The sequence below is a fragment of the Aspergillus fijiensis genome (assembly GCF_003184825.1).
Source record: "Aspergillus fijiensis CBS 313.89 unplaced genomic scaffold BO72scaffold_50, whole genome shotgun sequence".
NCBI classification, from domain to species: domain Eukaryota; kingdom Fungi; phylum Ascomycota; class Eurotiomycetes; order Eurotiales; family Aspergillaceae; genus Aspergillus; species Aspergillus fijiensis.
In genome coordinates, this window is record NW_024469026.1 from 116,719 (window position 1) to 144,334 (window position 27,616).

General features: G+C 52.8%; 11 protein-coding genes across 11 annotated transcripts; 4 read left to right on the plus strand and 7 right to left on the minus strand.

Annotated features, from left to right (window-relative positions):
- Positions 1–14: 14 nt before the first annotated feature.
- BO72DRAFT_516821 (Zn(II)2Cys6 transcription factor) lies at positions 15–1,686 on the minus strand (the record flags this gene model as incomplete). The annotated part of the gene is made up of 3 exons (XM_040949604.1): positions 1,563–1,686; positions 1,210–1,499; positions 15–1,144 (listed from the first exon to the last, which is right to left on the minus strand). The coding sequence occupies exons 1-3, from the start codon at positions 1,643–1,645 to the stop codon at positions 15–17; spliced, it is 1,503 nt and encodes a 500-aa protein (XP_040798300.1). The 5' UTR covers positions 1,646–1,686.
- Positions 1,687–1,863: 177 nt separating this feature from the next.
- BO72DRAFT_516824 (zinc-dependent alcohol dehydrogenase family protein) lies at positions 1,864–2,985 on the minus strand (the record flags this gene model as incomplete). The annotated part of the gene is made up of 2 exons (XM_040949605.1): positions 1,864–2,705; positions 2,769–2,985. The coding sequence occupies 2 exons, from the start codon at positions 2,983–2,985 to the stop codon at positions 1,864–1,866; spliced, it is 1,059 nt and encodes a 352-aa protein (XP_040798301.1).
- Positions 2,986–4,438: 1,453 nt separating this feature from the next.
- BO72DRAFT_435454 (SDR family NAD(P)-dependent oxidoreductase) lies at positions 4,439–5,735 on the minus strand. The gene is made up of 2 exons (XM_040943283.1): positions 5,082–5,735; positions 4,439–5,010 (listed from the first exon to the last, which is right to left on the minus strand). The coding sequence occupies exons 1-2, from the start codon at positions 5,681–5,683 to the stop codon at positions 4,815–4,817; spliced, it is 798 nt and encodes a 265-aa protein (XP_040798302.1). The 5' UTR covers positions 5,684–5,735; the 3' UTR covers positions 4,439–4,814.
- Positions 5,736–6,410: 675 nt separating this feature from the next.
- Positions 6,411–7,870, minus strand: BO72DRAFT_410553 (SDR family oxidoreductase; the record flags this gene model as incomplete). The annotated part of the gene is made up of 3 exons (XM_040942434.1): positions 7,118–7,870; positions 6,855–7,036; positions 6,411–6,799 (listed from the first exon to the last, which is right to left on the minus strand). The coding sequence occupies exons 1-3, from the start codon at positions 7,402–7,404 to the stop codon at positions 6,414–6,416; spliced, it is 855 nt and encodes a 284-aa protein (XP_040798303.1). The 5' UTR covers positions 7,405–7,870.
- BO72DRAFT_479583 (cupin domain-containing protein) lies at positions 7,831–8,560 on the plus strand. Its single transcript, XM_040947587.1, has one exon. It carries the CDS (start codon positions 7,912–7,914, stop codon positions 8,401–8,403), a length of 492 nt encoding a protein of 163 aa, XP_040798304.1. The 5' UTR covers positions 7,831–7,911; the 3' UTR covers positions 8,404–8,560.
- On the minus strand, positions 8,557–10,496 carry BO72DRAFT_410560 (aminoglycoside phosphotransferase family protein). The gene is made up of 5 exons (XM_040942435.1): positions 10,398–10,496; positions 10,136–10,339; positions 9,933–10,084; positions 9,484–9,874; positions 8,557–9,424 (listed from the first exon to the last, which is right to left on the minus strand). The coding sequence occupies exons 3-5, from the start codon at positions 10,026–10,028 to the stop codon at positions 8,604–8,606; spliced, it is 1,308 nt and encodes a 435-aa protein (XP_040798305.1). The 5' UTR covers positions 10,029–10,084; positions 10,136–10,339; positions 10,398–10,496; the 3' UTR covers positions 8,557–8,603.
- Positions 10,497–11,064: 568 nt separating this feature from the next.
- Positions 11,065–11,623, plus strand: BO72DRAFT_516825 (uncharacterized protein). Its single transcript, XM_040949606.1, has one exon. It carries the CDS (start codon positions 11,087–11,089, stop codon positions 11,429–11,431), a length of 345 nt encoding a protein of 114 aa, XP_040798306.1. The 5' UTR covers positions 11,065–11,086; the 3' UTR covers positions 11,432–11,623.
- Positions 11,624–12,243: 620 nt separating this feature from the next.
- On the minus strand, positions 12,244–12,752 carry BO72DRAFT_488305 (uncharacterized protein; the record flags this gene model as incomplete). The annotated part of the gene is made up of 2 exons (XM_040948037.1): positions 12,338–12,752; positions 12,244–12,266 (listed from the first exon to the last, which is right to left on the minus strand). The coding sequence occupies exons 1-2, from the start codon at positions 12,669–12,671 to the stop codon at positions 12,244–12,246; spliced, it is 357 nt and encodes a 118-aa protein (XP_040798307.1). The 5' UTR covers positions 12,672–12,752.
- Positions 12,753–14,965: 2,213 nt separating this feature from the next.
- Positions 14,966–16,726, minus strand: BO72DRAFT_516828 (Low affinity iron permease; the record flags this gene model as incomplete). The annotated part of the gene is made up of 1 exon (XM_040949607.1): positions 14,966–16,726. Exon 1 carries the CDS (start codon positions 16,472–16,474, stop codon positions 14,966–14,968), a length of 1,509 nt encoding a protein of 502 aa, XP_040798308.1. The 5' UTR covers positions 16,475–16,726.
- A 3,333-nt stretch (positions 16,727–20,059) lies between these two features.
- BO72DRAFT_384960 (uncharacterized protein) lies at positions 20,060–20,848 on the plus strand (the record flags this gene model as incomplete). The annotated part of the gene is made up of 3 exons (XM_040941571.1): positions 20,060–20,262; positions 20,313–20,436; positions 20,495–20,848. The coding sequence occupies 3 exons, from the start codon at positions 20,060–20,062 to the stop codon at positions 20,846–20,848; spliced, it is 681 nt and encodes a 226-aa protein (XP_040798309.1).
- A 2,603-nt stretch (positions 20,849–23,451) lies between these two features.
- On the plus strand, positions 23,452–26,935 carry BO72DRAFT_339433 (WD40 repeat domain-containing protein; the record flags this gene model as incomplete). Its single annotated transcript, XM_040940594.1, has 4 exons — positions 23,452–24,924; positions 25,334–25,426; positions 25,796–25,901; positions 26,574–26,935. Coding segments are annotated over 4 exons (2,034 nt in total), but the record flags the coding sequence as incomplete, so codon positions are not given.
- Positions 26,936–27,616: the final 681 nt, after the last annotated feature.

Sequence of the window (27,616 nt, forward strand, 5' to 3'; positions counted from 1 at the left end):
CGAGCAGTGAGAGTTCAAGTTAACAAAAGCTGACCCCCCCGTCTAGCGAGAACCTCCTCCCAATCTCCCCCGCCACTTGGTAGTGAACTTATCCCTGCATCCCTCAGACGATGCGCCCACACCTCCTCCAGGGTAGCCTGTGCTAGCGCAATATTCTCGAACCGCCGACGCGCGAACATCAGCTCAAGGCGCTGGCGGATCACCGGCATCGCGGCAGGCGCCGTCACCTCTCCGCCGGCCAGGAAGAGCGGGAACAACAGCGCGGATTCAACTTGCTCGGCCCAGGGGATTTCCTGGATGTGGGCCAGGGTCTCGGCCACGGCGGCTGCCATCTTGACATCTAGCGTGTTGTCTTGATATTCACTCTGAAGAGCATCACCGCGTGAGAAGCTGTTGCTGTGGCAGCGGAGAAAGCTCCGCATCCGCCGGTACAGATAGATCCGTGCGGCGCCGCGGTAGGCGTATGCCAACGCGACCAGCGACGGGGAGGCGGTGCTGGGGCACCGCCAGGCCAGCAGTTTTTGCTCGATCTCAGTGCATGACACATACACTTCCTGGTCATGGTTATGATTGGACAACGCCGCCAGTGTGCCACTATCCCCACCCGGAGGAGGAGGATCTAGAAAACTAATCTCCGCGATCAGCGCCAGGATTCCTGCCGCCACGCCCAGATACGTATCCACCACCCCGTCCGTGATGCCGTGGAGGTAATCAGCGCGCAGTAGCGGCTTCGTGCCCAGCGTAACACTGCCTAGGATATCGTGGTAGGCGAAATTGCGGAGGATCCACTGGCCTTCCGGGGTGGATTTGAGGGCGTCGGGGCCGGCGACTCCGCTGCAGGTTGTGGCGGCGGCGGAGAGGATGATGCTCTTTGCGCCGAGAAGGTGGGCATACCATCCGGTCTGGTTGCCGAGACATACTTCCGAGGTCAGGAGGACAAGGCAGGTGGCTACTTGAGTGCAGGCGTCATCGTTGTGCGGTGAGGGATCGGATAGAGCTGATGCCAAATGGCCGAGGGCGGTGGATCGCGCTTCTAGCGCGGTGATGCGGTAGCGCTCGTCTGCTGCGGCGGCTAGATGGCCTGACGCCCAGGAGATTAACGCACCCGACAGAGCGGGCGAGTCGACGGACATCGGTACGAATTCTGTGCGGTAGGCTTTGGTCAGTGGCGGTGTGGTTGATAAAGTCTGGCGAGGGAGCAGCTCGCACCGGAGAGAAAGGAGTTGTACTGCTGGGTGACTGCTAACACCTGGGCGATAACGTCGATGTAGTATTTCATTGCGTACTGCCTCATGGAGGATCGATTCGACTCTTGGATGGCGAAGGGGTGGTGGTTGTGGAAGAAATCCACTGTTCGGACGGAGGGCGCGGTGCTCGATTCACCGGTCTGAGCCCGCGGGTCAGGGGCAACTTGACGTTTGGGCTCTCTCACACATTTGAGGTTGAGGCGGATGCATGCTCCGCACTCCGGGAAAGTGTTCTCGGTGCATTTCTTGTGTCTATGCGAGGATGAGTATCGATGGTGAGTTAGAATGAGGGGAGGGGGAGTCCTGCGTGCATACCTGTAACGGCATGTCAGACAACCCGTTCGGTCGTGCTTGGAACCATTGCGTCGTCTTATTCTAGAGGTAACTGTGTCATACATGGTTGCTTGATACTGAGTATCAGAGTCTAGGTAGAGTAAGGAGGAGTGTTGTGTTGGTGCCGGATGGAGGGATTGATAGGAGGCGGGGTTACTACAATGATGGCTATTCCTAACTCGGAAGTGGGTCGGATAGCCGGATACTGTAATTGTATACATACGCAGCCCTAGACCCGAATGCATTATGCAATACTCCCTACAGTAAGGTCCGACGATCTATGTCACGGCACACGAATCACCACTTTCCCCGTATGGCTTGAATTCCACAGATACTCATAGGCCACCCTGGCCTGCTCGAACCCAAACACCCGGTCAATGACCGGCCGGATCGCATGCGCCTCGAAGCACGCGAGCATCTCCTGCAGCTGTTCGCGCGATCCCACCACCACGCCCCGCACGATGCAGACCCGATCCAGCGCCAGGAACGCTGCATCCGGACCGCGGAGCTCCTTGCCCTTGCCCAGGGGATCGGGGTTGGTAATGTGTCCGATGCAGTGAATCAGCCCGTGGAGCGCGATCGCGTCGAATGACTGCTGCAGGGTTAGGGTGCCGCCGACCTCAATAAGATGGTCGACCCCGTTCCCACGCGTGAGCCGCATGACCTCAGCCGCCCAGTCGGGGTGCGTCCGGTAGTTGATGAGATGCGTCGCGCCGAGGGCCCGGGCCTTGGCCAGTTTCTCCTCCGACGAAGAGGTGACGATCGTGGTGGCGCCCGCTGCATGCGCGATCTGCAGGCCGAAGGTGGCCACCCCTCCTGTGCCTTGTAGAAGGACAGTCTGGCCTGCGCGGAGGGGCACCAGCCCGTACAGCGCGTTCCAGGCCGTCAGCGCGGCGCAGGGCAGGCACGACGCCTCCTCGAAGCTCAGGTAGTCCGGGATCCGGACCACCCCTAGCGCAGGGAAGATGAAGTACTCGCCGAGCAGGCCTTGGATCTCACCCCCGAGCTGCGAGAGGAGGCCTGCCTTGGTCAGTCGCCCGGCGTGGTGGTCCTGCGTGAAGTTGGCCAGGACGCGGTCGCCCACGTTCCATTGTGTGACGCCTTCGCCAATTGCCTCGATGATACCTATTTACGCAGATGTTAGGGCCGCACTGTGCAAGGAAGACAAAAGAAGAGGATCTATCACACCTGCGCCGTCGCTTCCAGGCACAAGAGCATCGGGTCCGGGAAAGGGATAGGTCCCCATGGCAATAATTGCATCGCGCCAATTCAGGGATACGGCCTTGATGCGGACGAGAATCTGACCGAACTTTGGGAATGTTTTAGGCACTTCACGCACCACGAAGCTAGCGAAGCCCTTCTTCTCGGGAAGATAGTATTGTTTGAAGGTGGGATTGGTAGCCATGCTGGGTTATAAGTGATAAGACGTGAGTGTTCTTCTTTCTTCTGCGAGATAAGACCACGAATTTATAGACTTTGAGATTCCCTCCTCTTGGCATATCGAAGTTAAATACCTTACTAGTGGGGTGAAAACGCCAAGTTCAGAGACGCTGAACACGCCGGATACGCCAAGCACGCCAGCCAATCAATATTCTGTTCTTGTAGATACCTGCGTCAATTGGCCATTCGCGGAGCAGTGGGTACCTACTACTAGTATTTACCTCCAAGGTCTTTTGCTTACCAACCAGGGACATTTTACTTCTTCAAGAGTCTTCAAACTGACGACTGCGACTGTCCAGCACGACTTGCAGAAGTTTACTAGTGGACTGAAGATTATCATTAGTCAAGCATGTTTGAATTCATCACTGATTAGTGGCATAGAACAACTCCTCTCAAATTCTTTCTCCTTGATTCCTCCCTAGTGCATTCGGGATATCCACTTCGCTCCAACATGGAAGACCGTTTCTTTTCCCGGTGATGACGGGCGGGTTAGACTGGCCCTACTTAAGGCCGACAATTAGAGACCATATATTTTTCCCCACCATGGCAGCTCAAAAGGTTACTCGTACCGGGAAGCAAGACAGGTCGGCCAGACGGTCTGCATGCTTTAGACGCTCAAAGGATTAGGGCCAAGATCACGGCAGCGCAGGCGGACTGACAAGTCCCAAAGGCGCTGTTGCAGGCGAGAATTGTCGCTGGGACCGTGGCTCCGAGCGAGACCCCCCATGTGTATCCTGTATCCTGCCGCTGAGTAGCATGCCATCACGACGGCGGCGCAACCGGCCTGACAAACCCCGTAGGCCGCTGGTCCCGCGGAGGCATAGCTGGCTGCAAGAGCGAGGACGCCCAGAGCTGGATAGGAGATGTTCATCGTAGTGGCTGTTCGTACCGTGCGCGTGGTGTGATGGTGGTCGGGGCCGGGAATCAGTCCTTCAGTTGGTTTGGATTCAGAAAGAATTGGAGGTTGAGTTTTCAGGAGAGACACTGCGAGCAATGGAGTTGTATTTATACCAGAGGTCAACCACATGCCAGCTTTGAGAATGACACTGCAGTGTTCCTTCATTGAATCATGTTATGCGTTGGTCTTTCAGATCCATTCATCACGGTGTTGGGCCCTTTCTTCGTACATTTCCGGCAACATCACAGATCTCTTCTTGAAAGGAAAAGCCAGTATAAACACATAAAACAGGAGTTGGCGCTCACGGCAGTCAGCTGTGACAATACCATGCACAATACGAACAATGGTTGGGTGCACTTCCGACGCACGACTATCGATTTGCGTTCTATAGTTCGGGAGGCTGAAAGATCCTTTTATGCCAGCTTGACATCCCATAACTATGCAGTAAGCCACGTGATTGGTCAATTGATGAAACACAGATCCTAGTTTCAGGATACTTAATTTTGTACCACATGACTGGCTACATAGTAGGCTCTGGCTTAGGGCAGCCTTCCGCATGACCGACAAAGAGGTTCGAGCAGACGGTGTGAGAATGTCTCACTCGCGTCATCTTCATTCTCCAAGGCCATGCGCTCTCCTCATTGTTCCATGTTAACTATGCCATCTTCTTCCAATCTAGCCATGTTCACCATCGAACCATGACGACGGGTGCTTGCCAGTAGCTCGATGAGGCCAATACCGATCGCAATATCAGTCATCCAGAACAAACCTCAAAGAAATGAAAACAGCCACGGCTGTTCTTTCTAGCCATGTCGCCATAATAAGGCTCCACAGGAATGGTTGCAGACCCTTCTTCAAGACCTTTCCGAGTCATTCTGTACGAATTCTCATTGTCATCATGCCGCCGTCATCCCCCCATCAACCATGTGCACACCTCCGGTCGTGAACCCCGAGCTCTCATCCAGCAAATAAGTCACCAACCCTACCACCTCCTTTGTCGACCCTACCTTTTTCATAGGAATAGCGTTGACCAGCGTCTTCATCAGACTCTCCGAGACCGCATTCCGCAACATAGGTGTATCAATCGGACCCCTGCAACCACCATCAGCGATCCCGCTTTACCTCCCCCCCAGCCAAACCCCAGGAAGAAAAGAAAAACTCACGGGCAAACCGCATTAACCCGCACCCCATACGGCGCCGCATCCATCGCGGCGGAGCGCATGATCCCCAGCACCGCATGCTTACTCGTCGTGTATGCCGACAGGTTCGGCGCCCCCGTGACCGACGCATTACTACCGAAGACCACGACGGACCCTGTGGAAATCTCCTGTCGACCGACCGCATCTACCAGGTACTTCAGCGCCGCGCGGACGAGATTCAGCGTACCCTGCACGTTGACCCGCTGGGCGAAATCCCAATCCTCGTCTGTCACGTTCCAGATGGGTTGCTGGCCGGATTCGCGCGGGTGCGCGCCCGCTGTGTTGATTGCGCCGTCCAGGCGGCCGAAGTGGGTGACGGTGGCGGCGAGCCAGGACTCAACGGCGGAGCGGTCGCAGATGTCAGCGGGGCGGGCCAGGATGTTTGTCTTGCCGATGAGGGGCTCTAGTTCAGTGACGAGGGCGTCGAGACCCGATTGGGAGAGGTCGGTTATCGCAAGGCGGGCGCCGAGGTGGGCGAGGTGGATGGCGATGGCGTGGCCGATGCCGGAGGCGGCGCCGGTGATGGCGTAGACTTTGCCCTGATGGGTGGACATGCTCGCTGCCATGTTGTGTTAATTCTTGTGGTTGGGGATAGGGTTGAGGAAGAGCGATCTTAACTTGCTCTCTGGTAACAAGCAAGAGACGAAGATTTAAGGTGCATGGTGGGTAATGTATGTACTGTACGTGCATGTCTGCGGAACGATGACGCGGGAGGCGGCTGGGACATGCTGACCTTAACTCCGAATGCAGGGTCGAAATGTGTGGATCAGTGGGGAGTGGTGCATGTGTAGCGCCTATCAAAAACAGGCGTGGGTGCTTGGCTCCGCATTGAACTAGAACCTCTTACCTATCAATACGTACTGGTACAGTAAAGCCAGCAGGAATCAACCAATCAGAAACCATTGTCTTAGAAATGGCACAAAGTGCATAGGAGGGCTCTCATTGAGCACAACAGGGCGACGAAACTCAAGTAGCACAACTAGGCCATAGTTCTCTACATCAAGTAGAATCTGTCTCACAGCATCACGAAGTCTATACATCAATTGTTCTCTTCGGATGAACTCTCATATACTACTCTTGCTTGGGTTCACGTCAGAAAGATAAATGCTTTCCCCCATGATACCCTGTGTGAACTTTTGACCTCTCGAGTTTACCATATCTATAATAACGGATCACGCTACAAAATTCAATCTAAGAAAAGTCTTTTTGATACTGTTCAACATGAACTATACCTACCGCAACGACGATCCACAAGTCGAAACCTCTACTTCAAAAAAAAAAGACACTTTCACAGCCTCACTGGGTATAATCCGTACTATGCGCAATCGCTTCCATGTTATCCATATTCTCCTTCAGCCCATCAACCTTACCCCGCAACACCGCATAACAATCCGACCCCAGCGGCATGCGGAGATACGAAGCTGCCCGGGCGCAGAGACCCTGCTGCTCGACGGCGTCGAGGATCCGCGCGGCCGCCTCCTCCGGATCACCCCGCTGCGTCCCGTCGACCGTGTCGTAACGCTGCATCGCTCCGCCCAGCGCTGTGCCCTCATACGCCGAGTTCAATCCCGCCGCGGGTTTCACGTACGCGGAGAGAAACCCGGTGCGGAAGCCGCCAGGCTGCACGATGAGCACCCGAATGCCGAATTCGGCCAGCTCGGCTGCCAAGCTCTCCGAAAGACCTGTGAAGAGATTGATTAGTTTAGTCCGAGAAGCCCCTCTGGGATCATGGCTAACCTTCAAGACCGAACTTGCTGGCGGAATATAACGCTGTAGCGGGACGACCGATCAGGCCCGCGACGCTGGAGATGTTGACGATGCACCCGGTCTTCTTCTCGCGCATGGAGGGGAGGCAGCCCTGGATGACGCGGATCGGGCCGTAGAGGTTTGTGTCGATCTGCTGGTGGATTTCGGTCTCGCTGCAGGTAGTACCCTGATTCAGCACACTCCATCCCGAAAGACAAGCATTCACCCAGGGCTCATGTGTGTTTCAGACTTACTTCATATCTTCAATACTGCCCAGGATGGAGTACCCGGCGTTGTTCACCACGACGTCAAAACCTCCATGCTCGCGGGAGAGGCGCGCAATATGCTCTTTTGTTTGGGGGTCCGTCACGTCGAGTTGTGCCCATACGCCTCCTAGTTCCTCAAAATGAGGGTAGCTTTGTTGCGCCTTGGATATAGTCCGCACCGCACCGACGACCTTGTGGCCTGCTCGGAGGACATGGTGAGCTAGCGCGGCTCCAAGACCGGACGATGCGCCGGTGATTAACCAAGCTTTGCTCATGATGCTATGTCTGAGATTCTGCAAGCTCTTTTAGTTCCCAAGGAGACCTATGATCAACTCCGTAGCGGATGGCACGCTTTTAAACATGCTCTCGGTTGTACAGGTAAGCTCCGGCAGGTAAACCACTCATGATCTCATGCGCCCGGGAAATGAAACCGAGGCCCCACTCTCGGCAAGCCGGAACCATCCTTGTAGTGCGTGCCCCACTAATTTGCTAGGCCAAGGCGGAGATATCCATGGACTTAGCGACAGGGTCCTCATCAGTCGGCGTTAAGCTGTCATCATCACCGACCCACTGTGCGTCGGCTGAATCTCGCTCTTACTCGGTATGTCACGGCTAGTAGGAAATGCTAGGCAGACTCTGTGCCGCAACTCCTATATAGACCAGCCACAGCACAATCGACTATCCACAGATCCTCCAATCTCATACCACCCTCCCCTACCTAGGAAATAGAAGAAACTTCCACCACCATCAACAGCAAACCAACCCCTATCAAGCCCTCGAAAATGTCCTCACCACCCCCCAATACCCGCCGCATCATCACAACCCACACCCCCTCCCGCACCGCCACCATCGCCATCAACGCCCCCAAAGCACCCACCGCCCTCGACGACGGCACCTACCTCAACCCCCTCTGGTCCTCCACCGAGATCCCCGCCACGATCGACCAGGACCCAACCAAGATCGAACCCAACTCAACCGCCGCAACAACCGGCGGCTCCGTCTTCTGCACCTACGATCTGCCCCCGCGGTACGAGGGCCCGATGCACCGCTCCATCACCCTCGATTATGTCACCGTCACCCGCGGCGTGGTCACGCTGAGCACGGATGACGGGTCCACGGTGACGCTGCAGGCGGGCGATACGGTCGTGCAGAGGGGGACCATGCACAAGTGGGGGAATCCGTCGGATGAGTGGGCGAGGTTGACTTCCGTGATGGTGCAGGCGAGACCGGTGGTGGTGGAGGGGGAGGCGATGGGGGCGGTCTGGCCGTTTTAGGTCCTTCGATTTTCTGGTGGATGGGATGGGGTGGTCAACTTGATGAGGAATTCGGGTTGTGGTGGGTTTATGTGGAAGGTGTACTGGGATCCATTTTGTCTGCATCCGGGGTCGTTGGTCGGGATTAGGGCGTTGTTGTTATTGTTTCTTTTTGTTTCTTTTTTTTTTTTTCTTTCATCAAAGAACCCAGCTCCAGGAACTCACGAATATGGCCAAATCTTGGCGAGTATCTCCCTCTGCTCCGCATCCTCCCCCAATGCGATAAACTCGTCCCTGAAATGCTGGCTCAATCTCTGAGCGACTTCATACCGCTCGCGCGGAACCATGCCGCCCAGAGGGAGGAGCCCTTGTTCTTGAATCTGGCGCAAGACCAATGAAACACCCTCGATAAGCTCCATCTCCTCGTCATGTTGTTGGAGCTCTTGAATAGTGAAATCGATCGGACATTTAATTGAACTGGTGCATATATCGTCCCAGCGAGCGACTACTGCGATCAGTGAGTGGCGGAGGGAGAACAGGTCATCTCGCTGCCAGCAAGCCGGCACCAGCCGGGTAGGTTTCATTCTGAGTGTGTGACACGGTTCAGTAAGTGCCTCCCATCGCCTGGGATTCAGACTCTTGAGCTTGGCGAAGTAAAACTGTCGGAGTGAGTCGTCGCCTTCGCCTGTCCCCGCTGTCGTTGGCTCCAGCATCTGCGGAATCAGCGGGTGTAGATCAACTGGCGAAGCGGCCGCATGCTGCCAGTCGATCACGGCTGTGATGTTGTTGGTTGCTGGGTCCACGAAGATGTTGTCCAGGTGTAGATCAGGATGCGACAGCTGGTCTGGGGATTCGTGACCATGAGGTTCCTGGAGCAGGTAGGGCACGAGCTTTGTATACCGCTCCAGCAAAGCGACGTACTCATCTGCTGTCTCTAGCTGCTCCTCTGATCGCCGGACGTTCATTCTTGGTTTGGCGGGCGTCTGCGCCCATCGGATCTCGTTCTGCGCGATGGCGCTGGCATACTCCGCCATATTTTTGACTATGGCTTTGAGTGTCAGAAGACTGAAAATGCGACATAGTTACATAAGAGGAACCTACACGGCCCCCTGTGGAGGTTCATTGGTACTCTTCCCATGTGGCCGTGCCAGTACCGTGGATGGGTCAACGGACCGAGGGCAAATGCGGGCCTACTTCCACCGTCTGGGCTCTGTATTGGAACGAAACTGGGATGTTCTGGTCGTGACTCGAGGTCTGACTGGAAGTATATGCACCCATGCCGCGGGAAAGTAAGAGACAAAAGCCTCCGCTCGATGTCGACGACTTGGTCGATGATGTGCGCACGAGCCAAGGATGGCAGATTGCTCCACAGCAACCCTAACGGTTGCCCAGTCGCTTTCTCCTCCAGAATGTACTCGGCCCCAACTGGATTTGTCTCATCTACAGACCACGCGTAGATTCGAGGGACGGGGAGAGCGAGATGGTCTCGGAGCTGAATGAAAATTCGACATTAGCAATCAAATCTGTAGATAGGGCAAATAGACACCCACAAACTGACGCGTGGCCACCTCCGATGCGGTAGTGTAGAATCTCGGTCCGGCGTTGGGATTGGGTAGCCGGGCCACCACGTCCTGGCCATTGTCCATCGACAGGATCAAGGCCTTATTGTATTGCCCTTCGATGCATTTGAGGACCTTGGTACCTGTCATGCGGTATCAGTCATACCGTGGGCCCATTGTAGCAGATGGCTTACAGTTGGAAGCATCACTACCGGCTACTTCGCTGGCGGCATCGATCAGTGCCGGCAGCCGGAACTTGCGATACCGTGCCGCCAGTTGCTCGGCATCTTTGGTGCTGTGGGGTCGTTAATAGAAAGTTTATTTCCTGGGAGAAGGAAAAATGGACAGCCAGCGATAGCGTTGGTACTGATGTAGCTCGGCCTCTTCGATACGAACCTCTGCTCAAAGAAATTTGATTAATAATACATTGTGCTCGGATAGCTGCGCGGAAATTACCTTCGCCTTTCTCGAGTGCTCTCCACAGTGGTGGCGTCGTATAGGGACGGATGAATTGACTCTTCCCGGTAAGAGAGGGGGCTCTGATCAATTTCCAGCGCATGAGAAAAGACGGGTGGTGAAAAGCATAGTTGGGTAGCGGGGTGTGCATAGCGGGTGGAACGTCCTACATATAAATAGCTGTCATTCTTTGCGTGGGGCAGACACTGCAGGGGTCAAGTGTAAGGAAGGAATGTGGGGCAGGATCTGCATCCGGGACGGGAAAGCTTTCTCCAGCTATCTGATATGTCATGTATGTAGAATACGCATATTTGATCCTGGCCATGGCAGACGTGACCTGGTTCAATCTGGAACGATATTTGGCCGTATTTGTCAGAGAGACAATATGAGCGCAGTGCTGTGCGTACCACGGGAGCATTTGCTAACGGTATGAGGGCAACCAGCGAGACACCGAAGTCGCACTTCTTGGCTAGACCTCTGCAGTCGCCTGGCTGACATTTGCCATCCCAGAAAAACTTCGCAGGAGGACTATCCGAGTAGAAATCAGGCTCGATACATGAAGTGACTCATTGTCTGAACAAGGCTAGACTGCGCATGTAATGTTAGCCCTAATTCACATAGCCGCCTGCCCCTCCTCTCAAGGCTGCCTCCAAACTGACTTTCCTTCTTCCTCTACTATTGCGTTGAATATGTCTCTCCCCCAAAACGCTTTCGATGCGACGGTCCTACACGACTTTTGCCATATAGAGGAGTTACCTCACATCCCCACTTCCAACCAATGTCAAGCGACGATCGCTCTGCTCCAGCCCCTTAGAAACACCGACATCCTCGAATCATGTCGGCGAGCCCGGGCGATCTGCGGCTCCAACTCCGCACCAAATAGCTGCCGTGACGCTAAACACGAATTCCTCAATTTTGATTCCCCCAGCAAAGCATGGAGACAGGAAATGATGAAGCGTCCCACTTACACGCGGCTGGTCTTCGATCGGACGCTCCCGCCACGGGGCATCGATAAGTCGCCGGAACTTTACTAGAACCACAGAATGCCAGAGAAGGTCAGTCTTGCTATTAGGGACAGTGACGTTATTACTCTGGCCAGAACTATCGCTTTAACTACAGTGATGCGGGCCAAAGTTGAAATAGTATCATTTGATGCACTGTTCGACCCGAAGGAAGGGGTGAGTGTTCGGAGTGTGAAGGTATTGAAGAGCCAGCTTGTTGCTCTCGGTCAGGCTAGAGAGACTGTCGAGGTGAATAGGCTCAAGAATAGCAAGGCAGGGGCTGCGATCGAGAGATAGGACAAAGGCCAGGGGCAAATATGATTCGCTTATCTTGTCCAGTTCGACTATGATTATAAATACTGTGATGGGATGGGAAATGCATACAGAAGGGCTATGGAGGTGTGAAGTGAGATGCCGGTTGGTGTTAGTCGATCTCACTTGTGCCCTCATTCACTATTTTATCCCTAAGAAGACCAGATCATTTGCAAACCACAACCATTATTTGCTGTCGTAATAGCCGTTAACCTGCGTCCAGGCTACTATTGTTATCCCCGAGCTTCATGCTCATAATACCTCAGTGTCTTGGTCGTGTATCATCAGCACCGGTAAAGCGAATTCCTCTCTTCGCCTGCTCAACTGGGCACGGGTCACATCCTAGCAAGTCTGAAAACACATTGAATCTTTAGTGGGGTGCCCAGAGCTGGAGCACCTTTCTTAAACTACAAATATCTCTATAACAACCACAGTACCTGGACTCGCATTTCCATTCTGGGTATACGCCCTTTCAGCGGCCGAAAGCACGGCATGTCAAGTGATGTTCGACCGGTCAGGCCAACAGGAACCAATTACTGATTCCCTACTCCAGCCTCTATTCGAGCGAAATGCAAATAAGCATGCGAGAATTGCAAGAAACCATGCAGGTAGCGTGATATAACATACCAGATCTTCGCGGGTGCGGTCGCTTGTAGAGCAGATAAGACGTGATCAGCTCCATGCCCAGACCGAGAATCTCCCCTACAAACTCCATGGACTCTGATTCGGACGACCACCCATCGCGCGAGTTCTCAAAGTAATCGGGAATCAGGGACAGCGAGAGGTGCAAAGCGACGATAGCACCTAGCTCGATTAAAATGATCGCCCGCACGCCGTAGAGATAGACTTGACTCCATATCACGAGGGATGCTCTGACTCCGTGATACAGACCCTTGAACAAGGGGTCCCAGGTTGAGGACGGGGAGAGGGAAAGGAAATATGGCTTGATGAAAGAGGTCATTGGTATTGTCAATAAAAGAAAGCTTCTGTGGCGATGGTCAGGGGAGAGAGGTCGGTTCCAGGCGCCAACTGACGAACTGCATGTATGGTAGGGTAGAGGATTTTCAATTCAGCCGATCGGACCCCTGAACAGGATTGTAGAACTTTTGATTTCTGTCGAGAGCTTAGCTCGTGTAAGTTTGATCAATTGGGCGAGGGTGTGGGGGTCTCAAAACATTCAGGGAGAAACCTAACAAATGGGCAGTTCGACTCCGAACAAAACGGGGCGACCACTCCGCCCCACTCCTTGCGGGGGTCGCTCGGCTCGGCTCAGGTGTGATCATGTATTGTTATGATCACTTTCAACCATCAGTGTCCAATTACTATAAACTGTATAGTTATACACCAAGCAGGTACACGTTCGTCTTCATGTGCCTCGCGAACGCCAAACACTCGACGTCATGGCGGGAGAGACCGAATACTCAGATGTGATATATTCCTACCTGAGATCACCTTTCAGGTCCAGTAAAGGCACCAAAAATTAGCTCTTGTCACTTCTACTAAGGATAGAGGAAGGAAGACAATGCAATTGTTTCGGGGAAGCGGGGCGGGTGAAATACAGACACAAAGGCACAATGGGTCCTAGGCAAAACTTAGAAGTATAAAGTAAACTTTATATCAGATGTGCTTTAGGCGTGGCTTTGTTGATTGAATTCGCAATAGTTCTGCAAGAGCTAGAAGCAATGTAGCGCCTGCTTCTAGCCTTATTTTGTTTGTCATTCCCGCATGCTCTTTTGATCTTTGGCATAAAATCAAAGGGGCACGTTGGCTTGTTTGTCGGGCGTTCATTTGTCCTTACTCGGTTTGTAGAGATGGTTGTGCGGCTTCAACACCAAGAATCGATCGGCGTTTCTTTGATGGCTAGCTGCCTTAGTCCTTGCGTACACTTCAAACAGTCGAGAATTTCGATAGTATCAATATCACCGTCAATCCCCAAGAGTCGGAGTATCCATCAGCTCCATCACAGGTGCAAAAACCAAGTGGAAGCAAAATCTATCTTCCAGCAACCAAGCACATCGCTCAGAACAGTCATTCTCTCACCCTTACCACCTTCAATTGTTCCGAGCCCGCACGACAGACTGTCTACGGAAGTTTGCAAAAAGGAGTGTGGAAGCCCCCTGCTCTGCGGGCTCTGCTCGCACCCCCCCCCCCCCCCCCCCCCCCCCTTCCAGAAGAAGGCAAAGAAACAGCTCTTGGACAAATTCGGCCACGACCACGAGGAGTTCTCAATCGGCTGGGACGGCCACCACCCGTGCCAGTTCATCCGGTACGAGGAGGACTAGAAGCCGAGCATCTCGGAGCGCGCGCACGAGCTCTACCACAAGATCCGCGGCAATTATCAGGGCATGCCCCCGCTGCAGCCGGGCCACATCCGGGTGCGCTTCCAGTGCGGCGAGCGGGTCGCCATGGTGGACTGGCCCGCCCCCCAGGCCGAGGCCTACTACGCGCGCTTCGGCCAGTTGCCAGCTTACCGGTGGGCTTCCTCGTTGCCCTGCGAGCAGTTGGTCGTCAAGAAGTCGGACCGGAACAAGGACACCATGGAACTCCGCACGCGCGAGGGCATAGTGCGTGAGACGGCCAAAAAGTTCTGGCGGAAGGCGCCCTGTACCCACCCGGCTGGGTACTGTGATCGCAAGCGCCTCCGACAGATCTAACTAGACTGAAGCTCTCCCACAAGGTTTCTGAGGGGAGCCAAGGCAATCTACGGCTTGGTTCCTCAGTTCCTCGTGCTTTCCTCTAGGTGGCCTACTATACAGGCCGAGAATGGTTGGAAATGAAGATCAAGTATATCTAAAACTTTTTTTTGACTAGAAAGTAGACGTAAATCAAAGAACATACCAAGAAGAATCAACATTAAAGGGAGCAGGCTAAATAAATCATGTCGGGTCTTTCTTCGCGCGAAGAAAACAGTAGCAGTTGTTGAGTGGCAAGTAGAAGACTCGGTTGCTTTTCTGTAATAGAGCTGAGGGAAAATGGAAATCCCGATTACATAGGCCGACAAAAAACAACAAAACTAACGAAAAGTGGAAACAGATTTCACATACAAAAAGCACGACCATGACAGGGAGGAACATGACTAATCAATCACAGATCGTACCCAGGTACAGCCGGCCAAGTAACATCATACAAAGCGTCTATTATGGAAGATTCTAGTACTGGGATCGAGACGTTATACTGCGAACAACATCAACCCACCACACTGCATGTTGAATGCCAACGTCTATTCCCTCGCGGCCGCGAGACATAAGTATCTCTTCAAGATGCAGCCATCGTAGCGATGTCAGACTGCCCATGTACTTCCAAAAGCTCCTTCGCATGCTGCGTAAAGGACAGCAGCCGCTGGCGGCGGTGATACAGGTCGTCTAGATCTCCATGGACGCTGGCTTCGGCATCATTCTGACCATTGATGAGGATCAACATGAAGAAGGTCTCGATGATGCTGGGCGGTACGTTCGAGATCAACTGTCCGGTTAGACTCCATTTCATCGCGCTAGACGTGACCACACAGCCAATGGTGAGGAGAAAGCCTGCCATAACCATGAGAACATGGGAGGTAACCGCATCCATCCGGCGGGATACTCTCTGGCTCAGGGACGGGCGCTGGGCGCTGCTGCCTGCGCGGTTATCGGTAGCAAGGGAGAGTTCCGTAAGCAGAGCGGCATCTGCACTCAAAACCATCGTCATCTGGCGCTTGATGTATCGATTCGCTTTGCTTTGGACGTTGCGAAGAACGAAGCTGTCAAAGAGACCCACTAGTCCGGCGTACGTCCCAATCAGGAGCCACCAGTTACTGTCATAGTGGAGGACAGGGCCGACCGCAGCCCAGGCGATGACCACCAGCACGAGAAAGACGAGGCCGACCAAGGTTCCAACGATGTCCGCGTAGTAGAAGATCACCACCTGCAAGATATTCTCCTTGGGTGGGGGGTCAGCCACCATAGGGTTTGGTAGATCATCCTTGGTCAAGCAGCGAAGCTTCATCTCGAGGGTCGAGTCGAGTCGGAAGATGGCATCCAGAGAGGTGCTGCTATAATCCGCGTAGCGTTCTCGGAGGCAGGCGAGGAACGCAAATACCAGGATCATCAGCGCGGATGTCGCGTCGTTGATGTAGAGTTGCCACCGGTCGGACCAGCTGCAATGCGGACCGAAGCCCAGCCAAATCACGACACAGACCCAAAAGAGAAGAGAGCTGAGTACGTGCCCAAAGGCCTGGGCGGAGTGCATGATACCCCGAGCCAAAGGCCCCTGAGAGTGCAAGCTGTAATCCTTTGGCTCGAAAGTCTCCACGTTGCACTTCTCGGCGACTTGATGGATCCCGTCCTGTCCTAGCTTCCTCTTGATGTTGGCGAGCATGCGTTGATGACTGTGACTGCGGGACCGGAGCTCGACAATGGCGTCGCGCTGCTCGGAATACTGGCGCAGGAGCTGACGCATAATGAAAGAGTCAAAGACATAACAGAGAATAGCCTGAACATCAGAGATGGAAGCAATCCAGATGCTCAGGTTTCCAAATCGAATGCCCAACAGAGCCCACGTCAACAGACCGGCTAGAATCACGAAGAAGACCGGTACAGATCCGGAAATCCGGACCATGACATTGAGGCAGCGATCAACAAGCCTTGGGCTCCGTCTGACCCGGAATCCAGTGACCTCGTTGGACGGATTGTCGCTCATGTCCATCTTTGCGTCCATACCACTTCCCAGCCACTGAGTCTCAGCGATCCCCTCCACCTCGCATCGAAGGACCGGTGTAAAGTAGTTCATTCTGTCTTCGTTGGGTAATTACGGCGGGTAACTGAGGTTTGCCGATTCGCAGAAGAATTGCAGTAGAGCCAGCACGCATGGGATAGAGGAGACGATAGACACGAGCGAGTTCATAGAGCGAGGATCAGCCATTCGGAGTTGATAGAAGAAATAGCGGGTATTATGATTGCAGGATTGCAGCGAGTAGGTGTTTGAAAGCATGAGAGAAAATTATAGACCAGGTATGGAAGAGATGATAGCAGGACAGGAAAGAAGTATATAGATCATTGGGAGAGAGAAAGAAGGGGAAGAGGAAAAGAGGAAAACTTGAGGGTCGGAAGAGATACCGCTTTGGGTCGGCCTCAAGTACACTTCCGTCCCGGTCGGAGGGTTTATTTTCCCTCCGCAGCTGAAATCAAGCTTCCTTGGCAGGGCTGGAAGTGATCCGAGTCCGAATCCCTGGGTCGGGTCCGAGTCTTTGGATGCGCCAATTTCTTGATTGGATGGAATCAATGTAGTTGCCTGGACAAGTCCCACAAAGGATCTTTCCCATAAAAACACTTATAAGATCAGTGCTGTTCATCCAAGCACCCCTTCTGACCTAGATAAAATGTTTGGAACAAGTCAGGCATTCTTTGCTCCGTCTTGTAATCCATATTGAGAGCCAAACTACTCCCAGAGAGCCTTAGCGCATGCTGAAGAGCTCGTCGCGTCCACTGGGCAGACTCGACGCCCACCTGCGCCAGGACCCTCGGGTTGCCCTGGAGGGCGGAGGCAGCAACATTTAGCGGCCACACTATCGCCCGCCCGCGCATCGAGAGTCCTTCTTCCACGGCTTTGCTGCCATCACCGCTACCACTGATTACTGCGTGAGTGCTGCGGCAGATGTGTCGAATCATATCCACAATGGTCTGCTCCGCATCTTCCGCGTAGCCGTTGCACAGTAGGATATTTTGGCAGAGCATGATGCGCGTGGCAAAACAGAAAGTGCGGGGCACGGCATTCCAGCTGTTCTCATAGACGTAGACCCGGGATGGGGCGCCGGGCCATTGCAGGATTGCGGGATCATCGGCCCTGACCTCCCGCTCGGAGAAGTGAGAGCTCGGGGGTAGTTGGGCTTCCCATGCATCCAATGCATCATCGGCCGCGAGTAAAGTGTCGACCATGTTAGACATGGCGTGGTGGTCAAAGGTAACAATGTACGAGTCGATCTCGGCTTGCCACTGGGCGAGCCGATACATGGTACAGAACAGATGGGCAGCCGTGAATCCCGGGTCCATCACCGCGGTCCACCATTTTAATGGGAGCTGCGGCCGTGATCGTTGGTTTAAGCAATTGATTACCATTAGCAGGTACTGATATTTGAGGAGATAGGGATCAATGCTGGCTGCCGAGGTGGGCGAAGTGATTTGCTGCCGCACCATGGAGATAGCTCCGTGCTGGTGGGCCGCATGCCAGGATTGCGCCGGTTCAGGGCTCGGAAGGATTGAGTCAAAGAGCCCCATCAGCGCAACCGAGACGACGGTCTCGGTGCTCGAAACCCCGTGACTTCGCTGCAGCTGGAGCCGAATCTGGGTAATAGCCTGCAGGTACTCGGTCCGCGCCATGATCTCCAGCTGTGGGACAGGCTGCTGCTGTTGACGCGAATGGTGGGCCAGAGCCAGGGCACGGATCGCCTGGCGGGTGGGGGAGGAGGGAACTCTGACTGATTGGCGGTAGAGTGTGGGTAGCATCTGGAAGAATTCGATCCAGGGGTTGGAGACCTTGGCGCTGCAGTCAAAATCCCGATAGAATGCCGCGATAACCCGGTCGTGAAGATCCACCAGTGTGCGGCTGGGGGCGCTGGGTTCACGCAGCAGCCTTGCCGCCTGGGTACGCGTTCGCCAGAGAGCAGCAGTGCGGGCTGCTGCTTTACTGTTCTCATCGCGAAAATCGAGCTCCAGGGCATCAGGATAGCTACACTCAGTGCCCCGACGGACGCAGCGACTACACTGCGGCTGCCCTTCATTGCACTTGATTATTCTCATCAGTGTCTCCATTCCCGAAAATCACGAAGCGGGAACCATAGAGAAGGCAATGATCCTACCTTCACTTTCGAGCGACGGCACATGAGACAGCCTTTGCTCCGAGGGCTGCGCGTTGTGACACCTGTCTTCGTCTTGTTCTGCATTTTGGCCTGGTGAAAACCTTCTCATACAATTTGTGGTAATGACCGCCAACAGACTTGACCCTGAAACCCTGTCACCTAACCAGACTAACCTGGGCACATGGCCAAGGCAGGGGCAGGGGTTTTATGGTTCATAATCTGCACGTCCGCAACGCCCCGCTGTGGAGAACAGAACGTGGTCCGGCGAGTTTTATGGCCTCAACGTTCTTCAGGAAAGGCTGTCGGCCGAATTTCAGGCCAATAGCAAGGCTTGCGGATATTGCCGTCGCGTCCCCTTCCGCAAATTGTCTAGTGGCGGGCCACTCAAGCCACAGACTGTGGGTAGGTAGACTGTGGGTCGGAATGAATAGGGGAGGCCTTGGCCATGCTTAAGTTCTGGTGTGCGTTGAGCCGCTATCGGCGATAAGCCAGTACGTCCGGACCCTCCCTCCGCGCACTGTGACTCAATTCATAATTTAATTGCTGCTCTGGTATGAGTCAAGACCGAAATGGCGTGTACGGCGCACGGAATTTGACCGCACTCTCTTATGGAACATCAAGGATCAATCAATCAATCACCACCTTGGAAGGAAGGCATGCTAACCCCGAGGGCAAAGACGAGAAGTCCGCCACAACAAAAACACGACATGCCCACCCGCCTGTCAACTCATCTATACGTTAAACTACTATACATTTCTGCAGAGGACCGGTTCATGTACATGGATAATAAGATGAAGAAATCATGTACAACGAGCTTGGCCACGATGGCATGGAATGCGATTAAAGTCGGCCTAATATTCTCACTATTAATATGTAGGAGGTAATTACATGTAATTTACTGTACTCCGCATACTCCGCAGCGTATTGTAGATCACGGATAAACAGCCGGGCCGGTATTTTGTCGAACGAAGGGCCGGGGTCTTTTCCGACTGGCTTCCAGAGTTCCAACATGACTTTAAGTAGGTATTCATTACTTCCTGGTCGCTCTTAGAAGCCGCGATCCAAGGCCTGATAGACAGAGTTCCACCACTGGGCACATTCCGCGGAAAGCCCACCTTGCACAGTACATACCTACATACCTAGTTGGTACTGGCCCAGAGCTCCAGGCTGCCCGCCTTCACAGCTCACCACCCCACCATGTCGGCCACTATCAACTCCATAGTCATCGACACCGATCAATTCTTTCCCAGCATCTTACAATCCTATGAAAAGGGTCCAGATCACTATGCCATCTTAGGTGCCCACTACTGACGACAACACAGAAGAACTAACCCCTTGGGTTTTCAAACATGCTGACTCTGCCGATCTCTTCTGTGTTGATCGCTGGCCCGAAGAAGAGTCAAAGGAGTTCCAAGAAACCTTCCACCTCTTCAACTCGTATGTCTCCGAGGCTAACCTCTTCGACGCCTCCCTCGCCGAGCCCGACCCCCTTCAAGCCTACTATCCCGAAAGCCAACCCTATGTATCCTGATCGCATCGAGCCGGGCTTGCTGGAAGATGTGGTGGGGAGAGAGGAGACTGTAACTCTTCCGCGAAAGAGCTGGAAGTATTCTACGCGGGCAGACTTTGCCCATCTGATGACCCTACAGGTCCTCGTGTTGAGAGAGCTGATGGAGAGTCTTTATCGGAAAATAGGTATGAGAGGTTCTGGACCTCGACTCTAGTAAGTTTCGAACTGCCGCGGGGAAAGCGCGTTAGACTAAAGCACAGAAGCTTTCCTGTGGCCACGCACAGGCAGTCATATCATATCGGCGGTCAGAAGTATGCAGCCAGGCCTGATGGCGCTGTCATGATTCGTACTCAGGACCGAAACCTTCCTATTTTATCTTTCACGAGCGTAGATCGACTCACTTTCAAGCAGAGCCTTCACTACGCTTTCTAAACTATCGCTCCAGTGGTTTCATGATCAGACGTGGGGAGAGTTTCTGGGACAGACTCTGAGTATCATGCTAGGCCAGCTTGCATGCAATGTTAAACTAGGCCTACGCGATCAAGAGATGTTTGTTCTTGGTTTCTACAAACGGCCAATCTTTTTTGCTCGCGGGTTCTTTACAAAAGATCAGATATTGCGCGTCCATTCAAAGGGGTGCTCGGCTGATGAAACCTTCACTATAGCCTTTACACGAGGATATGACCTGTCCTCCAAGAAGGACTGGGATGAGGCTGTAGGGAAACTGGTTGGGTTGCTCAGATATTTTCTCAGTGGGAATGCACAAATAGGTGGAATGCAGGCTTTCTTGGACAAATAATGACGATCCAATCAAGTTCTGTATGATTCATCAGTCCGATCAACCCTGCTCCCTCGGTCAGCTCTTAACCTAGTCAGGTAGTTCATTTATGTTGGAAAAGGCGCCTTCAGCATGATCTGGAGGGGATGCGGTCACGGGTTGCTGGGTCGGCGCGGATTCAAGCTCGAAAGTGCCATCGCCATACGACAAAATACGCTCGTTGAATTTCTCATGTCTCTACTTTTCATGTGATTCATCTTAGCTATAGAGAATAATCGTGTAGTCGGACATCTCATCAAAAAGCTTTCGCCATACTGTTGAGATGTAAAACGGATGTGTAGTCTAACTCATAGCGCGAGGTGGCCGCAAAAGGGGATAGGAAGAGAAGATTTGTGGGATCGATGTGCTAAGTAGGCCGGCAATCATCACTTTGTAGTGCCATATAGAACAAAGAAATACTTAAGAAAGACTTTTGTGGCACACATCATCACTAGCAGGGTTGAAGTGGTTGTCCCACTTCAAGCTAACCTCACATGTATGAATTTGATATCTTAGTACTTCGACTATAGATATTGTACTGAAAGTGATTCAGAAGTGCTTGATAGTAGGCTTAAGCAATAGAAGCCTTTATGATAAGGACAAATTTCCTTATAGTGAGGATTATCTTTTTGTGATCTAACACGAATCTTCTGATAGACTTGCCAATTCACTGCAGTAGCAAAATACATGTATATTTTACACATTTCTGTGCATCAACAGCAGCAGTTTGAATCCAAACCAAGTACAGAGGATCAAGCCGAAAACTAACGTTAGGTGATTGATAATTGAAAAATAGATTTCTTCTGCACATCCTGGCCACTCGAGTTGATATTACATTTCTTATCCCAGAAGACGTGGGCTACGCGACGTGGATTACACTATAAACAACCACAAAAAAACCCCAGAACAGATTGTCTAAGGTTGAAACCCGCGGACAAAGGCTGTTGGTTTGTTGGGAGCAAGATTGGTTTTGCGATTAGCGTAGATATTAGCGTAGATATTAGCGTACTCGCGATCGCGGTCGAGAAGCAGGCATCCTTCATGCTGACATGAAGTGGACTTCCTGGAATATGGTCTTGAATCTAGTTCAACAACCGATTGCTGCGATGGCAGCTCCATTTCTAGTTACTGCTTTTACCCGGAACGGATTTTCCAACCACTTTTCAGGGGTCATGTAACTTAGGAGCTGGAATTGGAGTCGGGGCTGTGATCTTGCGCTAGTGCTGAAAGGTGATTCGGATTGGTAGATCACCGACGCCTCTCATGTCTCCACTGCCACATCACTGCAGTAGCGCTGTATGATGGGTTCAATGAGATCTCCAATTTGCTTGAAGACAGCAGTCCAATCATCGTGATCCACAACGACAGCTGCATGCCCCTCAGATTGAGCTCCGCACTCGCTACTTCCGACATGGGAGGCCCGGAAATTCATGCGCGTCAACTCAATACCTCAACTCTAAGTGTCCCCGTCGTCAGTCATGCGGAACCCAACATCCCACGATGCCAGGCTCTCGTCTGGGAGCTGTCGGAAATTATTCTTGGGGCTTTTTTCCAGCAAGGATAAGGAAGATCGGACCACGGACCAGCCACAAACAGCTGCGCAGTTTGTCAACCATGCCCAGGGTGACTCTCCGAGCCCCCCAGCTGCAAATGATAACTTTACGACACTGGTTCCATCGATTTCAGATCAACCAGTCGACATTTCCGGGGATGAGGCCCCCAGTAAAAAGCCTACAGACCTGAGAGGCCTTTGGCGAGAGGCATATGAGCAACTCACGTGCGACCCAAGCACCGCCAAGCTCATTAAAGCTTATCAGCTCGCACTATTAGAAGGCAAGAGAGAGGACGAGGATGCTGGGGAAGAGGATTTCGACATCAGTCCACGTCTTTGCTCGTGGTTGAGCGAAGATTCGAGGACATCCAGAATTCTCGAACCAGATTCCATCTCGGAGGAAAAGAAATCGTTGTCAAAGCTCAGGTCGACCGCGCCGTGAAGTTACTCATCTCGGTGCAAGGCCTCGTCACTACGGCAGTGGGCTCAGAGCCCTTGCGTGGGCAGGAGCATTGGTCCTCCTAGTCGGACCCATCACCCGATCCCTCACGCAGGATGCAGAAGCTTCGAATGGATTTGAATCCGTTACAAAGCTTCTAACCCTTTACGCGGTCGTGGAACAGAATTGGGCTCGGAGATATTCTACGGCAGAAACGACCTTTCGGTCGAAACAACAGGAGGCCCTGGCCCAATCCATCAGAGTCCAGATCATCAAAGTATACGCCAATATCCTTCTCTTTCAAATTCGCCTCGCGCGGCACTATTCTCGTTCCAGTATCTTTAGAGTTTTGGAAGATCTGGGGGCCCCGGAAGACTGGAAGGGGATGCTCCAGACGATCGTGGGCCTCGACGCAGGAATCCGACGCGACATCGGAGCAATGGATAGCGCTACGTTACTGGACTTGGACCAGCGGTTCGAGGCGACCTCACGCGAGTTGAAGAAAGAACTTGAGGTATTGAGATATCTTGATCCAGCTCCCAACCTTTCACTGACCGAATCATCCAGACCATTGTGGATAACCAGATCTTCGACAGGCTGAAGATTGCACCAGAAGCAGGAATTGGGGCCGAGAAAAATGACACCAAGGATAAATGCTTTGCAGGGACTCAGATTGGCATCCTGAAGAAGATTCATGGCTGGATTCAGTCCCCTGGGCCAGAACACATCTTCTGGCTCTATGGGGTAGCCGGTGGGGGCAAGTCTACCATCTCACGAACCATTGCGGAGCGATGTCGTGACCGAATATTCCTCCCGGAAACCATTTGCCTTGGTGCCAGCTTTTTCTTCGACAAAAATGAGAGACAGCAGAGCAATGCCACCTATCTCTTTCCCACTCTTTGCCAATCGCTTGCGAATTGTCTACCCGAGCTCAAGTCCGAGATTCGTAAGTCGCTTGAAGAGCATCCGGAGTCGAGCAATGAACATGCCTCAGTCCGGATGCAGTGGAAGAATTTGATTCTTAAGCCCTTGTTGAGCTTGGAAAAGAACAATCACCTCTTGCCTCTCACGTTGATTGTGGTCATAGATGCACTTGATGAGTGTCAATCTACGCACAACGAAGATCCTGTCTACGCCATATTAGAACTGATCAACGAAGCGCATCAACTGCGCTCGATTCGTTTGAAGTTTCTCCTCACCAGCCGCCCACAAAGCCACATATTCTCAAGCTTTGACCACGTGGTGACTGGATCTCATGGTTGCAAACAGGCTCTTCAAGGGGCAGAAACGCCTATTGACCAGGAAATGTCTCATCGTGATATCAAGATGGTCCTCAAACACAAACTTGGCGAAATATCCCAGCGGCACCACTTTGGCTCAGAATGGCCGGAGGAAGAGAAATTGGATGCGCTTTTCAAGAAAGCTGACGGGCTGTGGATATATGCATCTACAGCGTGGGGTTTTATATGTGACAAGAAAGCTAAAAAGGAGTGGATCAAACCACGGTTGGATCTGCTTCTGACGAACGACCGCCACCCTCGTGAAAGACTGGATGGGATGTATACGGAGGTCCTACGGGATGTCCTTAGTTTTGCAACGCCTGAGGAACGAATAGGTACCCGCCGGACTTTTCAGGCAATCTTTGGGGCCATTGTCGTGCTTCACCGGCCTCTGTCTGTCACTACGCTGAGCAATCTTCTCTCCAAGAATACGGCCGAGGTTAGGGGGATGTTGGAAAGCCTAAGCTCAGTCATCCACGTAGCCGCCAGCAATGATTCTCCCATCCGTCTCGCACACCTGTCGTTCCCTGAATTTCTCACAAGCAAGGAGAGGTGTCTAGAACCAACTTTTCAGATCTCGAGGAAGGAAAAGCATAGCCACCTCCTCCGCCACTGCCTCGAGGCTCTAACCAAGACCCTCCGACAAGATATTTGTCATCTCGGAGACTCTTCTACTCTGCAGGATAGCATTGACCCTGGGATCGTGAAGCAGGAGATTCCTTCGCACGTTGAGTATGCTTGCGTCTACTGGGTGGAGCATCTACGGTTAAGCAAGAGCTCCGACCTTGTGAGCGACAATGGACCAGTCCACGAATTCTTGAAAACGTATCTTCTGCATTGGCTTGAGGCATTAGGTGTTATGGGCAAAGTATCCGAGGGCACCGGCGCTGTCCTCAAGCTTCTGGAATATCTGAAGACTCTGCCTGTAAGTGGTAAAGACACGTTCATTCTACCCTCAGTACTGTCTAGACCCTACATGGGATACCCAGGAAGAAGTATCTTAACTTGGTATATAGCCTGACGGAAGCTCCGAGCTTCGTGCTTTTGTCTACGATATTACACGTTTTGTGCGCCACACGCGGTCAATTATTGAGAAGGCGCCATTGCAGGTCTATCGATCTGCTCTCATTTACAGCCCCGAAGACAGCCTTGTTCGGAAGCAGTAATCGCATGTGACCCCCAAATGGATCATTGAGCCACCCACTATGAGGAAAGTCTGGAGTCCTCTACTACAGACTCTGAAAGGTTATGGAGGACGTGGAATAGATTTTTCACCCGACGGTAAGCTGGTCGCGTCTTCGGAAGTGGCCATTTGAAATGCATCCACAGGAACACTTCTTCATACTTTAGAGCCAATGGGGACCGGCGGCGCGGTCAGCTTTTCTTCGGGAGAGGGAAAAGATATCATCTCCTTATCCAAGGCAGGACACGTGAGAGTATGGGATGTGGCCTCGGGACGCTTGATCAGAGAAATCCGAAATCCCGTGGAAAGCATTTCCTCTTGTCTTCCACAGTTTTCCCCTGACCGCACTCGTTGCGCCGGTTATCTTATGTTCGAAATGGTTCTATACTTTCTAGACATCGAAAGAGGAACCGTGATCAAGTGGGTGGAAGTCGACTCTGGACTTTCAACGATGGCCTTTTCAGCACGCGGTGAGTTTTTAGCAACTCTGAGTGAATCCGGAAAGGTGCAACTCTGGAGCACCGCCACTGGCACATTGATCCATTCTTTTGATTGTTGCATTGAAGACCCCCGTGACCTCTGTTATGACGGATCCGTGGCCTTCTCCCATAACGATGAGGTGATAGCCGCTGCACGGGACCACAAAATTCTCATATGGTGTCTAAAAACACATCGAATGCTCCAGCGCATTCCTACCTGCTTGATCCAGGATATCGCCTTTTCGTCAGAAAGCAGGTGGATGATCACTTCGGGGGAGGGGGGTGGAGAGGGTGGCAAAGGAGAAGTCACCTGGTGGAATTGGTCTTCTGGCCAGCCTGTCAGGACAGTAAGTTCTGGCGGTCTACTGCTTCGACTCTCCAACAACGGCAAGCTGTTGGCATCGGTGAGCGACACACTCGCCACCACAGACCTCCTAAGCCATGTGATTGATGTCTGGGATGTCACAAGTGGAGCTTTGGTACAGAGACATCTAAGGTGCGTCGATGGTGTCTCTGACCTGGCCTTCTCAAATGATGGGACTCTCCTGGCATCCATGACCCCACCTGACACGGTTTGCTTGTGGGATCTCACTGGGCCCTCAGCGAGCGAGCAGATGGAACATTTCCCTGGAAACTCCGTCCGCCGACTAAATCTACTTCCTGGCCACAAGACTCTCGTCGTCAGTGGGACAATTATGATGTGGCTCTGGGACTTCAGGACGAAAACACCGACGAAGAGGGTTGGAAAGAACATTGACAGCTCCGAAGATTTAGATATCTGGTTTTCTCCGGGTGGGCAATCATTCGCAGCAAATTGTGTGGATGGGGCAGTTCATATACACAACACGCAGACCGGAGCCCGGGTACACAGCCTGACGAGGGAAAAGTATCGCAACTGGCCGGTTACCTTCAGCCCAGACAGCAATCTTTGCGCCTGCGCAGTCTACAGCACAGAGTCTCCGGGCGAAAGTAATATTCACCTTATCAAAGTCTGGGGGAGCAATACTGGCGAGCTGCGGCCACCGTTAAAAGGGCATGGTAAGAGGGTCTGTTGTCTATCATTCTCGCCAGATGGTGAATTCTTGGCCGGAGCGACACTTTTCGAGAAGTGCGTTTTAATCTGGAATTTAGCATCGAAAGGTCTCGGAATCAAGCTTGCAGTACCCTTTACGCCCGCTACCCCTAATGACAGTGTTTTCCTTGCTCAAGACAAACGCCTTGTGGAACCCCTTCCTGACGACGACAGCGACTCGCAATGTTCTGAAAATTCTTCTGAAAGCCGCAAAGACGATATTATTCACATTGTTTGGTCATTGGATGGGGCATATCTAGCATGCATAAGTCGGTATGGCAGAATTTGGATTTGGAAAACGGATACTTGGGCCTTGATCTGGAGCACCACAACAGGAGTTGGACGAAAGGCGGATCGCGCTCTTGCCTTCTCCCCGGATGCCCGCTTGCTGGCTTCCACCTACAGCAATGAATACAAGTCATCCACGGGCAGAACAGACCTCTGGGACGTGCAGACGGGTAAGCTGATTGGTACCCGGACGGTGGCAGCCTGCCCACAAACCCTGCGTTTCTCGGCCGACGGCGCAACCCTGGACACGAACTTCGGTCGGGTGGATGTTCGATCCTTCTATTCCGGATCGAGATATGCCTCTTCTCGCGATCTATTTCTGGATGATGCATGGGTGGTGGCTGGCAATGAAAGGATTCTTTTGCCCTTTGAGTACCGGGCTACGTGTGCCCTAGCCAGCGACGATCTTCTGATCATGGGCCATGCCTCGGGTCAAGTGACCTTTCTTCGAGTCAAG

Bases quoted from the DNA above. Each gene is read 5' to 3' on its own strand.
- BO72DRAFT_479583 (XM_040947587.1), top strand. From the start codon at position 7,912: ATGTCCTCACCACCCCCCAATACCCGCCGCATCATCACAACCCACACC.
- BO72DRAFT_516825 (XM_040949606.1), top strand. From the start codon at position 11,087: ATGTCTCTCCCCCAAAACGCTTTCGATGCGACGGTCCTACACGACTTT.
- BO72DRAFT_410560 (XM_040942435.1), bottom strand. From the start codon at position 10,028: ATGGACAATGGCCAGGACGTGGTGGCCCGGCTACCCAATCCCAACGCC. The intron at 9,875-9,932 runs GTGGGTGTCTAT...ATTTTCATTCAG, and splicing joins AGGTGGCCACGCGTCAGTTT to CTCCGAGACCATCTCGCTCT. The intron at 9,425-9,483 runs GTAGGTTCCTCT...TCAAAGCCATAG, and splicing joins GAACCTCCACAGGGGGCCGT to TCAAAAATATGGCGGAGTAT.
- BO72DRAFT_435454 (XM_040943283.1), bottom strand. From the start codon at position 5,683: ATGGCAGCGAGCATGTCCACCCATCAGGGCAAAGTCTACGCCATCACC. The intron at 5,011-5,081 runs GTGAGTTTTTCT...TGGTGGTTGCAG, and splicing joins CGGGTTAATGCGGTTTGCCC to GGGTCCGATTGATACACCTA.